We start from the raw sequence: 17,374 nt of genomic DNA on the forward strand, positions 1-17,374 counted from the left end.
CACTTTAAGTAGCCTGGTAGCTAAATGAGTCAGTGCTCAGCAGTCATCTTAATTTGGTAACACATAGTTCTGGAAAGTTCGTAAGTCCTAACTGGCTATTTAAGGATTCAGAGAGCTTCAACTATAGACTTTGGATGAATGGCTTCTGTGTGTATGTTATTTTCAGAGGTCCAGTATGATATAATTACACTGAGAAATACAAATAGTGTAGCTTTTAGATAATGTTTCTTGATTTTATTTCTCCATTTCTTTTGAACTAGGCAACCTGGATATCTGGGCTATTACTGTGGAGGAGAGAGCTAAACATGATCAGCAGTTCCACAGTCTGAAACCAACATCTGGATTTATCACTGGTAATGAAATAGTTTTCACTTCTAATTTCATTTAATAAAGTCTTAACTAATGAGCTTAAATATGGAGGGAGTTGCCTGGGAGACATTTGGGCATGCGAATTTATAAAATTGGGCAGATCTTGCTTTTAAAATGAATAATTGCATAAATGAAAATGTTGCCTAAATGAAAAATTAATATCCAATTTTCCCGATGCTTTGCCACATCAACCCCATCTTTTCTGATATTTTCTGGTGTTTTTCTGACACTTACCAGCTATATACCTGGTTTATGCCACTTGATTTTTCTGTAAGTAGGATTAAAATGATCTATAATTATTTATAACTCTATAACTGCTCTATAAAGCAGTTCTATTGTGTAGAGCCAGCTGATACTTACAAACTGTAGAGTTGGAATTTAGGATGTGGAATCACCCTGATGCCTGGTGATATTTATAGTGCTTTTGATGTGCTCTGTGAATTAGCTCACTGTGCTGAGTCTTCCTGAGATGGAGTTTAACTTCCCTCACAGCAGCCTGTATGGTGCTGTGTTTTGGATGTTTTGGCTATAGCTGAAGAGTGTTTGCAAAGCCTCAAGGCTTTCACAGTTCCTTACACTGCACTCAGCGAATAGGCTGGGGATGGTCAAGGAACTGACTCATTATTTCCTCTTTCTTCTTGCAAGTATTTTTAGCATATTCTAAAATGATGTCCTCTTTATTTTATAGGTGATCAAGCTAGAAACTTTTTTTTTCAATCTGGGTTACCTCAACCAGTATTAGCACAGATATGGTGAGTATATGGGAGGGGATGGGAGAATTGCAGTTGTGTCATAGAATGAAGTTTACTGGTACAGACCAGGACAGTAACTATATTTCACAGTCTGGTGTTTAAAATCACCAATTTAGTTCAGTGTGCATTTGAAAGGTCTACAAGGCAATGTTTTGTGGTATGTTTCAGCTGTGTTTTTTAGTTACTAGTTCAGTTATTGGAAGCAGGCATTCTTCTGCAAATGGCATTTTTAAAGTTGGCGATTTGCAACTGTGTTTTCAAATTACTAAATGCTTTCAACTTTATTAAAACCATACTAATACTGTCGCTACGCACAGTAATTAGTATTAAAAATCCTCTACTGGGAGACCTTGTACAAACCTTGCAAAGTTTGTTACAAAAATTAAGACTGGCATAGACTATTGCCATTGTAGTTGGAGGTACAGCTTGAAAGCTTGAAATTTCTACTGTTCTTTGGTGAGTTTAGACAGATCAGAATCTCCATTGCTATATATTACACATCACATACATTTCTACAATCTGCCAGTTTCTTTGTTCAGGATTGTAATTCTGCTCCAAATTATATGACCCTGCCAGACTTTGACATGTTAACTTGCATAGATTATTCATAATTTATATTAATTATATTACTACTAAGACTTTGGTGCTAGACAGAGTGAAATAATACTGGTCAAATTCTAGATTTGAAAAAAGCAGCAGAGGGATAGATAACTTTTTCAAAATTTGTTAACTTTTCCTCTGTTTTTAACTATTTGAAAGAGTAGTGTGTTGCAGTTATAAAAGTGTTTTAATGTAGTAAAGATTTCTAAAGGCAGAATGTTGCTCTGACTGGAGAGAGAAAAGAATTCTTTTCTTGCAAGAAAAACAATTGCTTTGGAAACATGGGGTTTACATTGCTGGATTTACATGGCTTTTAAATAAATAGCTTATTTTCTTTTAAAATTGTCTTTATCTTATAAATACCAAATCTGATCTGGTTATCTTATTTGCCTTAGATGCAGTGAAAGCTCAAATGTCCCTTTGGAACTTCTCTTGCCTTTTAATTAAACAAGGAAAAAAGTTTTGACTTAAACAAGGCATCCTTTCTTCAAAAAATGTTCCATAGGTGTTAGTGTTAAATAGGTGTTAACAAAACTGAACGATTGTAAATAGTCTGATTAAAAATCTCTTCCTCTCTGAATTATTCAGTTTTTCAGCCTCTTAAGAGGGAAGGAATCATTCCACTAGTTCCGTAGTTGTCATAGAGACAAGACCTGAACTTGCACATTTTTTAAATAAAGCTGAACTAAAATTTATTCATGCTGCCTTTATAAATCATAAAAAAGCATGTAGATGTGCCTTTCTCACTGTCTCTTTCCCTTTTTCAGTCACCTTTGAAGTAAGAAAAGTAAATATTTAAGTAAAAATCTAGATTGCTTGTATATATTCCCAGTTGGAATTAGAATAACCAAGTAGGAGAGCAATTGCATAGTGGTAGTAAGACCCCTTAAACATAAAATATAAAAAATAGAAAATAAAAAAAAGGAACCTCCCTCCTTTTATTCCCACAACTTAAATGATTTAACTCTTTTGATCTATCAGTAAATGTTTATTTGTAACCTATCACAGATTACTGCTGTACCACAGAAACATTAGAAGTCAGACTGTTTAGTGGCAAGAAGTCCTTTGCAGGCTGCAGAGGATGTCACAATATGCTCAAGACTTCATAGAAAAATGTGAATCATTGCTTGTCTTAGCTGCCAGGGGTAAGATCTCAAAGGGGCACACTTGCTTTGTGGATTAATAGCAATACTCTGATGCTGCCTATCTAAATCTCTGTTAACATGGACATAGATCCATGAGTATTTCAACGGCGGGGGAGTTCTGGAGTAAAGATCCCAAAATCTCTGAGACAGATGAGCTGCATAAAACTTCTTTCATGTCTGTGTTCTCTATTTCTTGACTAGATGAATATTTTTCTTTTTTTTTTTTTTTGAAGATAGAATATAGTTACTCGTGGGAGAGAACGGGAGGTACAACAGTCTTTAAGTAAGGAAACTTGTTTATCTGAGTTAGAGCAACTTGTGAAACTCTTCAAATTAATTTTCTGATCCTAGAAATATGTAGGTGTGTGTATGTTGTGTTTTTGAAGTGTTTTCCTATTCTTCATGAGTTATTGCGAATGCAGTTGCTAGTATTAATGGGCCTGCCACCTAAGAGCTTAGCATTTGTTTCATGAAGGATTACCTACAGCTATATGTAGACAGGCTTATGTTAATACAAAGTTTCATCTGTTTCATTGGCTATAAAAGCTCTTGTACAGAAAAACGCAACTGGAAAGGGATTGGCCCAATGAGTGATTTGCCATACTGCTTTCAGAGCTCTTCGCAGTAAAAGCAAACCTTCTAGCTCTCTGAGTTTCCAAATATATTATTTCATGAGTGACATTGTTTCATTGCATGAGCAATATAAGAATTTTCACTGTCTTTAATTTTAATTAAAATTTAATTGCCTTTTGGTATCATGAAAAAATTATTTTCACTGGAACTTCAGGAAATGCTAGCTAGGTAGCTGAAGTACCAGTTATATGTCTTCTGCCTCAAGAGCTGCTTCGAGAATATTCTGCAGTTGGTGTAATTGTTTTATAAGAGGACACACTAAGGAGTATATCTTGTAATTTCTTTCTGCTATTAATCAAAGCTTCCCCAGAATTCATGTTCCTTAAAAATCGCACCTCCATGATTTTTAGCATTGAGAATTCCTGTGTCCCTTCTACTCATCGTTCATTTAAAGAAAAAAGAAGTCTCCAGGACCTCAGTGGAGCAAATTACTGGAATTATTAAGGTCTGTCATGACAACATACTTACTGTTCTACCTTTTACAGGCTTTAGAGTCTGCCAAGATGGTAATCTATTAAGAAGGCTCTAAGTAGGCTTTGAATTGAGACTGCAGTGGCTTGGAAGATAACTGTTTTTAAGCAGGCAATAATCTGGCTTTCTTCTGAACCTGTTATGAATGGTGGCCTCAAAAAGCAACTTCTATGTAGCCTGTTTCTCTGGAATTAAATGAGAACTAAAATAATCAATGCCGTCTGGTTTTCGTGCATTTAGAGTTAACTTATTTTTTCAGGACAGACTAAAGCCATTGGTTAACTTACTCATTTCTGACGTATGCTTCTCAAACCTTCTTAAATTTGTGTCCAAGTGTGGGAGTAAAAGGTTGTACTTTCACACTTATATGAGGTGTAAGGTTATATGAGGTTATGAGTTGTAAGTCTTACTACACGTATTGATTAAATGACTGATGCTAAAGATGTAATTTCTCCTCACTAATTACATCTGCATTTTATAATGCAACATGTGATTGTATAATCTAATATGGGAATGTAAAGCTAAATAAATCCAGATTTTTTTGAACTGCAAGGAGATTTCCTTGTTTTAACACTCTGTGTTATTTTCGTGGAGGTAGGCATTTTATAGGCTGGCCATAATCATATCTGATGGAAAAAACCCCCCTGTATATGCTCAGTTTCTGTGCCTTGTAAATGCAGAATGCATTCTGCAGAAAAGAGGAGATAAAGGAAGGGGAAAAGATCTGCAGAGGAACAGTTTTGTCGACACCTGAAACCTAGTATTTTGATGAAGCCCACTGCAGCTATTCTCATTAGAAAACCCCTGTTATAATCACTAGCCTGTTGTATAAAATATGATAAATATTTAGTCAAGGTTTAATCCACTTACTGCTCTGCACTGGTTCCGGCCAGACCTTAAATGAAACAAATTTAAGAACATTACATTCTTCCAAATTTCATTAGAAGCAGAGCAGGTAGTGTGTACGGTCAGCCACTCACTGCATTTAAGGTGATGTTTATTCAAAAATAGCACTGCAATCTGACAGCATGATACTAGGCTCAGTAATTCGAAATTAAAATTTGTCTTATTCTTGCACTAAAGATTTTGTAAGACACGCTGATTTTTGTTAGCATCCTATAAGAATGTGTATAAATTCTGTAGTGTGTACATAATTTTTCTCACAAATTTGTGCTGTTAATTTAAATAACAAAGCCGTTGATGTAGAGTAAATGAGTTGAACAGGTGGTCAGACATAAAATTAAAAGCTACTGATGATTATGTGAATAGGATTTCAGTTAAAGCAAAGAAACTGGTGTACATCAAAGTTTCTTCTTACTGGACAATTAATATTTTCTTATGTAGAGTGCAAAGACTTACTGTATTCTGGCAGTACACTCTGTAAACAGTGCCTGCACAATCAAGGATGCCTACATTATGCTGTTTACTCTTACTGTATTTTCATGACCATTATTGAGGGACTCTGCCTGTGCTTTAGTAATGGAAAGGCTTAAATTTTATAAGTCAGAATATTTGCAGTTGTAGAAGTCTGTTAGGTTGAACAAATAAGACTATTATAAATACAACTTGTGTAATTACTTTGCTTAAAAGCAAAGATTTAGGGAACTTTGTGACTATTTATTTGAGCTGTTGGTGCCATTTGGTCATTATGGAGCTTACTGATTTCTCTGTATGTTGAAGAATAAGCTATCTTTGGGAAGACCACTGACTTCTTCGAGTGCAGTCCAAAATCTGCTAGAATAGCTTTATCAGGATCAATTTCTCTAGCTTTGTTCCTATGCACATCTTCAACTTGCTAGCCATACAAGCCCGTTTTTCACTCCCCATTTCCACTGGGCATTTGACAGAAGAATGGATAAGCCAATACTGAACTGAACTTTCATTGAAAACACCACACATTTTACTTGTTGAATATTTTCTATTTTTCTTTGGTTGCCTTCAAAAAGGTGCTGTCTGTTTGTAAGCATCAGTTAAATGAATCGAATTATCTACTCCTGGGTTCCAGTGTTCTTCAGTCTTAATTTTCTAATGAGGCTTTCTTACCCTCAGTATTCATTCAGTGTATGTCAGTTCAGTGTCTAGTGCAAACCCCACAAAAGACAGCACTTCAAAATATACATTTAGCCATTAAGTTTTTGACATTCTAACATTCCAAATACCTTTTGCTTCTTGAATGTTTTGGGTTTGTAAGACCTGCAGCATGTTTTTTTCCTAAGTTAGACTTCTGTCGTGGTTTAAGCCCCGGCTGTAAATTAGAACCACGCAGTCTACTTCCCCCCCCCACTCCCCAGAGGGATGGGGAGGAGAATCGAAAGAATGTAACTCCCACGGGTTGAGATAAGAACAGTCCAGTAACTCAGGTATAACACAAATCACTACTGCTGCCACCAATAATAATAATGATAAGAGAAATAACAAGGGAAGAAAATATGATACCGCTCGCCGGAAAAGAGCCCGACCGAAAAGAGGACGTGCCCTTCCGGGTAGCTCCCAGTTACATCCCCGGGCATGACGTGCTGTGGTATGGAATACCTCTTTGGCTAGTTTGGGTCAGGCGTCCTGTCCCTGCTTCCTCCCGGCCCCTCCTCCTCCCTGGCAGAGCATGAGACTCACAAAGTCTTTGGTCAGTCTAAACATCAGTTGTTATCAGCTTTGTTCCGAGGCTGAAAGTCAAAAACACAGTGCTGCAACAGCTACTAAAAAGGAGAAAAACTGACTGCTACTGCTGAACCCAGGACAGTATCCACCCCTTATTCCATACCATTCACGTCATGCTCAGATCCCACATTTTCCATATACCCTCACTCTCATTTCAGTGCACTGTTATCTTAGTGCACGGACCAATTCCTATAAAGCTACTGAGTCCGTTCGGTTCATGATGTTGGGCTCCATCTCTTGTAACAGTCTTTCAGGGCAGGAGAGGCTGTGTGCAGTGTTGGATCGTTGTCTGCTGATGCTGATCGTTCCTTCACTGTAGAACTCATCCGGTTCTATCAAAGTTCATTCTCTGTTGGGATGATGGTCGGAGGGAAGTCAGGGCCAGTCGCTGGTGCCCTGCAGACTTCTAGTTGATGGCTATAGCAGGCAACAGCGTACAATTGAGTTCATTGTCTGTTTTCCCCTAAAATCAAATCCCCTTGAGGTACGTATCGGACTTCCCCATCTTCCCGCATTACCCACCAAGTATATCCAGGTCCCTGAGCAAAAGCAATCCCACGAGTGGGTTTGCCTTTACCTGAAGCAGGAATAACCCAGACTGTCTTCCCCAGCAAATTCTTCATGTGCACCACAGGAACTTTGTCCCCCTCTACAATATGTAAAAGTTCCGACTGGGCTGGGCCAGCCCTGTTGGCAGATCCTCTGGTGTTGACCAACCAGGTGGCCTTTGGTAAGTGTGTATCCCAATGCTTGAAAGTTCCCCCACCCATTGCTCTCAGTGTAGTTTTTAACAGCCCATTGTACCGTTCGATTTTCCCAGAGGCTGGTGCATGGTAGGGGATGTGATATACCCACTCAATGCCATGCTCTTTGGCCCAAGTGTCTATAAGGTTATTCCGGAAATGAGTCCCATTGTCTGATTCAATTCTTTCTGGGGTGCCATGTCGCCACAAAATCTGGTTCTCAAGGCCCAGGATAGTGTTCCGGGCAGTGGCATGGGGCACAGCGTATGTTTCCAGCCATCCGGTGGTTGCTTCCACCATGGTAAGCACATGGCGCTTGCCGTGGCGGGTTGGTGGGAGTGTGATATAATCAATCTGCCAGGCCTCCCCATATTTGTACTTCAGCCATCGTCCTCCATACCAAAGAGGCTTTAACCGTTTGGCTTGTTTAATTGCAGCACATGTTTCACACTCATGAATAACCTGGGCAATAGTGTCCATTGTTAAGTCCACCCCTCGATCACGGGCCCATCTGTATGTTGCATCTCTGCCCTGATGGCCTGAAGTGTCATGGGCCCACCGAGCCAAAAATAATTCACCTTTATGTTGCCAATCTAAGTCCATCTGAGCCACTTCAATCTTAGCAGCTTTATCCACTTGTTGGTTGTTCTGGTGTTCCTCAGTGGCCCGACTCTTGGGTACATGGGCGTCTACATGGCGTACCTTCACCACCAGGTTCTGCACCCGGGCAGCGATATCTTGCCACAGTGCAGCAGCCCAGATGGGTTTACCTCTGCGTTGCCAGTTGCTCTGCTTCCATTGCTGCAACCACCCCCACAGGGCATTTGCCACCATCCATGAGTCAGTATAGAGATAAAGTACTGGCCACTTTTCTCGTTCAGCAATGTCCAAGGCCAGCTGGATGGCTTTCACCTCGGCAAACTGACTCGATTCACCCTCCCCTTCAGCAGTTTCTGCAACTTGTCTTTGAGGACTCCATACAGCTGCCTTCCATCTCCGATGCTTTCCCACAATACGGCAGGACCCATCAGTAAACAAGGCATACTGCTTTTCACTTTCTGACAGTTTATTATATGGTGGGGCCTCTTCAGCACGCATCACCTCCTCTTCTGGTGACATTCCAAAATCTTTGCCCTCTGGCCAGTCCATGATGACTTCTAGAATGCCTGGACGACTGGGATTTCCTATTCGAGCTCGTTGTGTAATTAGTGCAGCCCATTTACTCCATGTCGCATCGGTTGCATGATGTGTAGAGGAGACCCTGCCTTTGAACATCCAGCCCAGAACGGGCAACCGGGGTGCCAGGAGGAGCTGTGCTTCAGTGCCAATCACCTCCGAAGCAGCTCGAACCCCTTCATAGGCTGCCAGTATCTCTTTCTCAGTTGGGGTATAGCTGGCCTCAGATCCTTTGTATCCCCGACTCCAAAAGCCGAGGGGTCGACCTCGAGTCTCCCCTGGAGCTTTCTGCCAGAGGCTCCAGGTAGGACCATTCTCCCCGGCTGCGGTGTACAGTACATTTTTTACATCTGGCCCGTTCCGGACTGGTCCAAGAGCTACTGCATGAACTATCTCACGTTTAATTTGCTCAAAGGCTTGTTGTTGCTCAGGGCCCCATTTAAAATCGTTCTTCTTCCGGGTTACATGATAGAGAGGGCTTACAATCGAACTGTAATTTGGGATGTGCATTCTCCAGAACCCCACAGCACCCAAGAAAGCTTGTGTTTCTTTCTTATTAGTTGGTGGAGACATTGCTGTTATTTTGTTGATCACATCTGTAGGGATCTGGCGACGTCCATCTTGCCATTTTATTCCCAAAAACTGAATCTCCTGTGCAGGTCCCTTGACCTTACTCCGTTTTATGGCAAAACCAGCTTTCAGCAGGATTTGGATTATTTCCCTCCCTTTCTCAAAGACTTCTTCCGCTGTATCACCCCACACAATAATGTCATCAATGTATTGCAGGTGTTCTGGAGCTTGCCCCTGTTCCAGTGCATTCTGGATCAGTCCATGGCAAATGGTAGGGCTGTGTTTCCACCCCTGGGGCAGTCGGTTCCAAGTGTACTGGACGCCCCTCCAAGTAAAAGCAAACTGTGGCCTACACTCTGCTGCCAAAGGAATTGAGAAGAATGCATTGGCAATATCAATCGTGGCATACCACTTGGCTGCCTTTGACTCCAGTTCATACTGAAGGTCTAGCATGTCCGGTACGGCAGCACTCAATGGTGGTGTGACTTCATTCAGGCCACGATAGTCTACTGTTAGTCTCCACTCTCCGTTAGACTTTCGCACTGGCCATATGGGGCTATTAAAGGGTGAGCGGGTCCTGCTGATCACTCCCTGACTCTCCAGACTACGGATCAGCTTATGGATGGGAATCAGGGAGTCTCGATTGGTGCGATATTGCCGCCGGTGCACTGTTGCGGTCGCGATTGGCACTTGTTGTTCTTCGACCTTCAGCAACCCCACAACAGAAGGATCCTCTGAGAGACCAGGCAAGGTGGACAGCTGCTCATTTTCCTCAGTCTCCAAAGCAGCAATACCAAAAGCCCATCGGTACCCTTTTGGGTCTTTGAAGTACCCTCTCCTGAGGTAATCTATGCCGAGGATGCATGGAGCCTCTGGACCAGTCACAATGGGGTGCTTTTGCCATTTCCTTCCAGTCAGGCTGATCTCAGCCTCCAGTACAGTCAACTCTTGGGAACCTCCTGTCACTCCAGAGATATAGATGGGTTCCACCCCTTGACAGCTTGACGGCATCAGGGTACACTGTGCACCGGTATCTACGAGAGCTTTATACTTCTGTGGGACTGATGTGCCAGGCCATCTGACCCACACAGTCCAGTAAATCCGATTATCCCCTACCTCCACCTGGCTGGAGGCAGGGTCCCTCTAACAGTCATCACAACATTGGACACCTAAGTCGTATTGAAAGGGATTATTCTTCGTTATCATAGGAGCTGGAGTAAAATCAGCTCTTCCGCTCCATCTGGGAACCTGCTCACCAGAGACTGAAGCCGCAGCTCTCATGGGATGATTAGTCTTGACCCTTGTTCCTATTTTCAATTCATGCACCCGTTCCTCCAAAGCTGAAGTAGGTTTTCCATCCCACTTCGTCATGTCTTCTCCATGATCCCGCAGGTAAAACCATAGGGTGGCCCGTGGTGTTTGCCTTCTATATCTTCTGTCTCGAACAATAGGACGTCTTTTGTTAACAGCTGAGACGTATGTTGGTACACGTGAGGAGCTGGATAAATCAGATAGATCGTCCCTCAATTGTTTGACATCCTGGGACAGTTTTTCCACAGCTGAGATGATGGAAGGGGTGAGATTGTCTTCGAACTCTCGGAGTTTATGAATCATTTCATCCACTGTTGGTGTTACTATGTCACCCCAGGTTACTGTTGCCAATGAATGGGCATACGATGACGGTGCATTCCGTGTAAGTTTTCGCCACATGGGTCGTGTACATTCGACTTCATCTGGGTCTATGGGTATATCTCCGTTATTCGGTTTGATGTGATAAATCATCTCTACGATGGCTGATTCCCTCAGAGACTGGATGCCTTTGTCTAAAGTAGTCCACTTGGCCGAACGACTCGTAACATCGTCCTTGTATGGAAATCTTTCTTTCACAGCTGCCAAGAGCCGCCTCCAAAGACTGAGGGACTTTTTCTCTCTTGCAATTGCTTTGTCAATTCCCCCTTCTCTAGCAAGTGATCCCAGCTGCTTGGCTTCCGTACCTCCTAGTTCGTGACCATCGGCCCCATTGTCCCAGCATCGCAGCAACCAGGTGATGATGTGCTCCCCTGGTTGACGGGTAAAATCTTTTCGCATATTCCGTAGCTCGGTTGAGGTCCGAGGTCGAGAAGTCACCTCTTCTTCTTCTTCGTCATGTGATGATGACTCCTGACCAGATGCTGTCCTGAGTGGTGAATACATTGTTTCTTCATCTCGCTTCACCCTTCTTGCCTCTTTTTTGCTTTTTCTCTTGCGTAGAGGGGCAATCGATATTGGTACGAATTGGTCCTCTGGTTTAGCTGCAGTCATCACTGTGGTTTGAGTAGCAACAGTACTTGTTGCTGGGGGTGGTGTAGCTGCTGTGGTTGGAGCTGGGGTAGCTTCGCTGTCTGTTGCAGTCGAAGTTTGAGTAGTGGCTGTACTTGTCGCTGGGGGTGGTGTAGCTGCTGTGCTCGGAGCTGGAGAAGCTGCGCTGTCTGTTGCTTCGCTCTCAGATCCAGGGACATTTTTTCCCTTTTGAAGGTGCTGGATAGCGTTGAACAAGGCCCGGTAGGCATAGGCCAAGCCCCAGCACGTTGACATGATTTGTCCCTCTCTGGTATGACCAGGATGACAGCACACCTCATTTAAGTGTTTTACTAATTCTTCTGGATTTTGCAGTTGTTCGGTGGTGAAATTCCAAAACACTGGAGGGGCCCACTGACCTAGATACTTGCCCATACTATCCCACACACCTTGCCACTCATGGCTGTCCAGCCTTGGGGAAAATCTCTCGGTCCCCCTATTTTGTCGTCTAACCCCAGACAAGACCCAAACCCGACTCTGCTTAACTCTTGAGATCAGACGTAATGGTTGTGGACAAAACACACTCTGTATGCGTGCCAACATGGTGACCCCCATCACAATCAGCAAACAGGTCTCAACAATATTAAAAGGCCACTCAAAAATTTCAAAACTCTCAAACGATGCTGTAAACGGTCTGGGAGGGGCACTGGGAGGGTAAAAGAATGTCTCCTTCATAGGTTGACCACCCAGGAAGGAGAAAAAAGATGTATAGTTGCTAAGCATTTGTATTATATACCTCCCAAAGTATAAAGGTGGTGACCACACTGGGAACACAAGCCAGATCAGTTTCATGATCAATCCTTCTATTGTATTACAAGTCATTGCTACAAAATACAACGAGACAACAACCTTAGCCCAAGCCCCACACTTGAAAAACACCAACACAGCAAATACCGGCTCTAAGTAACCTACAGCATATTGAGACTGTGAGATCAAAAACAACAACTTTGAGAGCCAATAAATCAGCATTGTGACGAGTGACTATTAATCTAAAACACTGAATGCTTATCACAAATACGATTAGACACACTCCGGTCAGATCTGTCGTTATCTCAACCCTTCGCGCCCCACGTTGGGCGCCAAAAAGAACTGTCGTGGTTTAAGCCCCGGCTGTAAATTAGAACCACGCAGTCTACTTCCCCCCCCACTCCCCAGAGGGATGGGGAGGAGAATCGAAAGAATGTAACTCCCACGGGTTGAGATAAGAACAGTCCAGTAACTCAGGTATAACACAAATCACTACTGCTGCCACCAATAATAATAATGATAAGAGAAATAACAAGGGAAGAAAATATGATACCGCTCGCCGGAAAAGAGCCCGACCGAAAAGAGGACGTGCCCTTCCGGGTAGCTCCCAGTTACATCCCCGGGCATGACGTGCTGTGGTATGGAATACCTCTTTGGCTAGTTTGGGTCAGGCGTCCTGTCCCTGCTTCCTCCCGGCCCCTCCTCCTCCCTGGCAGAGCATGAGACTCACAAAGTCTTTGGTCAGTCTAAACATCAGTTGTTATCAGCTTTGTTCCGAGGCTGAAAGTCAAAAACACAGTGCTGCAACAGCTACTAAAAAGGAGAAAAAACTGACTGCTACTGCTGAACCCAGGACAACTTCTAATATTGCTGTTAGTAGGTGGTGACTAATAGATGTTACATGAACTGTTTTGATTGTAAAAAGTAAAAGGTGTATGAAGAAGAAAATTAAAATGTACTGAGTAATACTATTCCTTGTAAGCCTAAGAAGTGATTTTGGGCAGCAAAAATTCTACAGCATGTTGTGGGACACTTACTTACTGCAGTTGAAAAATAAACAGAGTGGATAGTCTTAATTGTCATAGTTAAGCTGTGAAATCCTTAAAAATTAATTTGGACTTTTTACAGGAATTTTGAGTTGATACAAACAAATTGATTGTAGAGAAAATTTTAGAGAGATAATAAACATTTTTTTGAGGTTTATACCCATTTCATTGTATAGGAAGAAAAGCACTACATACTACATACATGCAATCTTTTTGCAGGTTTATATATAGTGGCTTGTGGTACATACACCCCACTGGACAGAAGAATAAAATGGAAGCTAATAAACTCTTAGTATTTTTATGTCCAGGAAAAGCCATTGTACTTCAGAATTAATCAAATACGGACAACCTCAGTAACAAAACATGAGAATCCTGCTTTGTGTTCTTAACTATTTTCTAGAAGTAACTGTACTCTCATTTTATAACATACATTGATCATTAACAGCTATTACAGTCTATCCTTGTTGCTAACACTCAAAGGAGGAAGGCTTTTCTGCTTTCGGTAGGGTTCTCCCACTTCTCTCTGTAAGTTGTGTGAAGACAAAACCATTGCATCTTCCACTTTAACTTAGCCTGCCACTACATCAGGAAGCGCTAGTGTGTTGCTTGCTCTTCATGGAAGAGTAATCAAAAGCTGAGACTTTAAAGCAGTGGTGTCCTGCAAAGAAGAGGAGATGCCCATTCCAAATTGGTACTTCTCTTGGTCCAGGTGTGCCATGCTGGCCTTCCTTCTGCTGATTGGACTATCATATATCAAGTCTGACTGCTACAGAAGGATCATTTTTATTGATTATTTGTCAGATGAACTGCATACTAAGTGATCGTGACTGAAACTTGAATTTGAATCACATTGTGCTGTGTGAAAATTAAAATGCTCTGTGATAGGAAGCTTCAGGGAATAACACCTTGAAGTTCTCACATCCAAAACTTGTTCTGCAATGAAATATATGTAGTAATTAATCATCTTTCAGGAAGTGGTGCAATGTGTACTTTTCTTTCTAACTGTAAGCCTCAGAGTCTACAGTTTCCTTCACCAGACTTTCTCTTCTTTAGATACTGTTGCCAGGTTGTCAGTAGTACTATTTAGTCTTGTGACATTAAAATTAGTGGATTAAGACAGTTGACACTGCTGAAAATACAGTCTTTAAAGTACTGGGAAGGGTTGGAGTGTCTCTATTTTTGGGGAAATGCTACTGGTGATCTAAACCAGAGGAAACTCTTAAGATGTATGCTTGGCCTGTGGCAACGGCTGCTGGGATCTGCCACTTCATTGACTTTTCCTAGGGTTTTTTTGGCTGAGGTGGGAGGGATTTAATTTTTGTGAATGCTTTGCCATTGCATTTACCTGGCTGTCTACTTATTTATGTTTCAATTATAAATAACTGTCAATTTATTGCAGTACTTTTTTGATAACTTTTCACATACTTGCATGAAAGCTTTCCTTGACAGGGATTTGATCAGACATAAAGCTCTAGTTTAACTAGACTGCAAGGGTCCTTTATGTTGTCGTGTCCATAACATGTAATGTACTCACAAACTTTCAAATGCGTATTATTCCAATACTGCAATGGGCACTTAATTCTCCAAATGAATGCAAAGAAATAAGCATAATGTTTAAAACTAAGTTTATAACTAATCACATTACTAATGTGCGTTTACTCTGGTTTTTTTGGTTTGCAATTGCAGCAACTAACATTCTTCCTGCTTCTCTCCCGCCAACTGCCTAGCCCTGTTCCCTGCTGAGCATGGTTTTCTTAACCATCAAATGAAGAAACAAAAAGAAGACTGTATTAAGTCAGACTACTTTGCATGAAAGCCTATTCAAGGTCTAGGCTCAATGTTTTATCTTGAGTACTGTTGTTTAACTGAAAACATTTGTACACTTGCAGATGTAACAAGTGTTTAGTAAAGTGCACAGAATTAAAGAATGTTTTAAGTGCAGCTAAAGTGCAGATTTGCAGATTAAATAATTTGATTCTCTGTGGTGCTGTTTGCAGTACCATGTATTTTCATTTGTGTGATTTTGCAAGGTTTTTGTAGAACTACATTAATCCTTCTTCTTTACATGCTCCACTGTAATTCTTCTAAGAATTGAAAAGTGAATTAAACAATATTCATTAATCATGCCAAGAAGTTCTTGGTTTAAACAGTGTCCTGTTTTATGATCACTTTTAGCCTGGCATAAATATTTTTAAGGGAACTTAATTAGTCTTAAACGTACACACCTTTGTGTGCATGGTCTTAGGTCAGTTCCTGAAGTTTATAATTTAAGAATCTAAGCATGAAAATCATGTATTTTGTAGGGCTCTAGCTGACATGAACAATGATGGGAGGATGGATCAGTTGGAGTTTTCAATAGCTATGAAACTTATCAAATTAAAACTACAAGGTTATCAACTCCCATCTGCACTGCCTCCTGTCATGAAGCAGCCACCTGTTGCTCTGCCTAGTGCCCCAGGATTTGGTAAGGTCTTTGTTTTCCTTCTTGTCAGCTTGTATGGTAGCAACCTAAGTTGAATTTGATTGTTGTTTTGCAGTTTCTAAAAGAAACTTTTAGGAAAAAATACTTCTAAAAGTACGTGAATTCAAAGCCAAATGCTGCCACATGCCTGCTTGTGCTCAAGAAAACCCATCATCTTTTTATCACCCAACCATACTGAGTAGCATAAGCTGAGGTCTTGTTTGCTTCAGGTCTCCTTACACTGCTCCCTGTGTGTTCCAAACAAAAGTGTTTCTGGGCAAAAAAGATGGATCTGATATGAGGGCTAATACATTCCAAAGTGATGGAGTTTTTGTTTGAACTGCTATCACCAAGGAATCTCCATCTTTGGCAAGATTAGCTGGTTTTTTGACTTTTTACAAGTCATGGTAGTAATGCATCCCTCTGCTGTTATTTTAGAAACAGCGCTGCACTGTGATTAGCTAGAACAGCTGCTGATTCAGTTCTCATGGTTAAGCACTGCCAAAGTTGCCATCATTTCAAGGTAAAAATAGGAAAAATGGGATGATGAGAGGAAAGTAACTAAATGAAGCTGAATCTCATGTTTGACACCTTGATGTTTTGCTGTATTTTGTTCTTTACCTTTCTGTTTTAGCTGTCGCTGTGACTCAATTTGGTTGGGGCCTGAGAATCACTGCTGTCCTTAAGAAAAAAGAGCAGTGCATTTGATAAACTGTGTGCAACCATGTTGTTTGATCGGTTGTTGCTTCCGCAAGTTTTACAAACAGTTTTATTTCTGACTGTAAGAAATCAGTGAAATTGAAGAGATCAAATATTGGCTTAAGTGAGAAAAGGCATAATAAAATTGAACAAGAAAACCAGCAAAACCTGTGATTTTAATTCTCAGTCACTGTAGACTTGATCTCAGCTGTTTGCACACACCCTTATTCCTATTGGCATGACTGGAACTCTTTATCCTCCCTGTTATCCATGCAACTGTGCATACACCTAAAATACCTCATTACTGTGCTTTACCATATTAGCTTTGCACTGTTTCATCTTGACAATAGGCTGCAAGCAGTTATCTTGAATCTTGTTCTTTTCAGCTGTGGCTAAATGTAGGCTTTGGGTTCATTACTCACTGGAAGTTGGCAGTGCTGCTCTTCATTTAGTTCAACGCAAACAATTCTTTTCTTCAGCAAATGCTAATAGACTTTTTTGGTCAGTGTTGCATCCAATGTGATCTTATATGCATACATTAGAAAGTGCTATGTTGTTCCTTCTGCGTTGTTTTATGTTCCCCTGCCATGCTAATGGTGCAGTGAACTGTAAGAGTTCTTTCAAGGGTTGTGTGAAAGTTTCCATTTCAATTTGCTCTTTAATTCTGCTTTTACTGCTGGGTTGCAGGTTACAGTTCAATTGTTGTATCATATTAGGAGTCTCTAGATTAGAAAAAAATATCTCCTTCTCTTGCCCTTAGGTATTGGGGGCATTGCCAGCATGCCATCTCTTACATCAGTTGCCCCAGTGCCAATGGCATCTATTCCAGTAGTAGGAATGTCTCCACCATTAGTATCTTCTGTTCCTGCAGCAGCAGTACCTCCCTTGGCTAATGGAGCTCCTGCTGTTATACAGCCTCTGCCTGCTTTTGCTCATCCTGGTATGCTACACTGAGACTTTGTTTACT

At 41.3% G+C, this 17,374-nt stretch overlaps 1 protein-coding gene across 3 annotated transcripts in view; it reads left to right on the forward strand.

Annotated features, from left to right (window-relative positions):
- Window positions 1-17,374, forward strand: part of ITSN1 (intersectin 1) — a gene marked incomplete at its 3' end in the record, with an annotated part of 109,631 nt that overhangs the window by 3,531 nt on the left and 88,726 nt on the right. For all 3 annotated transcript variants that reach the window (XM_080614392.1, XM_080614390.1, XM_080614391.1), the window contains exons 2-5: window positions 261-353; window positions 1,058-1,121; window positions 15,551-15,711; window positions 17,168-17,347. In XM_080614392.1, the coding sequence (XP_080470518.1) occupies window positions 261-353; window positions 1,058-1,121; window positions 15,551-15,711; window positions 17,168-17,347 (498 nt within the window). The remainder of the gene's footprint in view (window positions 1-260; window positions 354-1,057; window positions 1,122-15,550; window positions 15,712-17,167; window positions 17,348-17,374) is intronic.

This window comes from Psittacula echo, assembly GCF_963264785.1.
Source record: "Psittacula echo genome assembly, chromosome: 3".
NCBI classification, from domain to species: Eukaryota; Metazoa; Chordata; class Aves; order Psittaciformes; family Psittacidae; genus Psittacula; species Psittacula echo.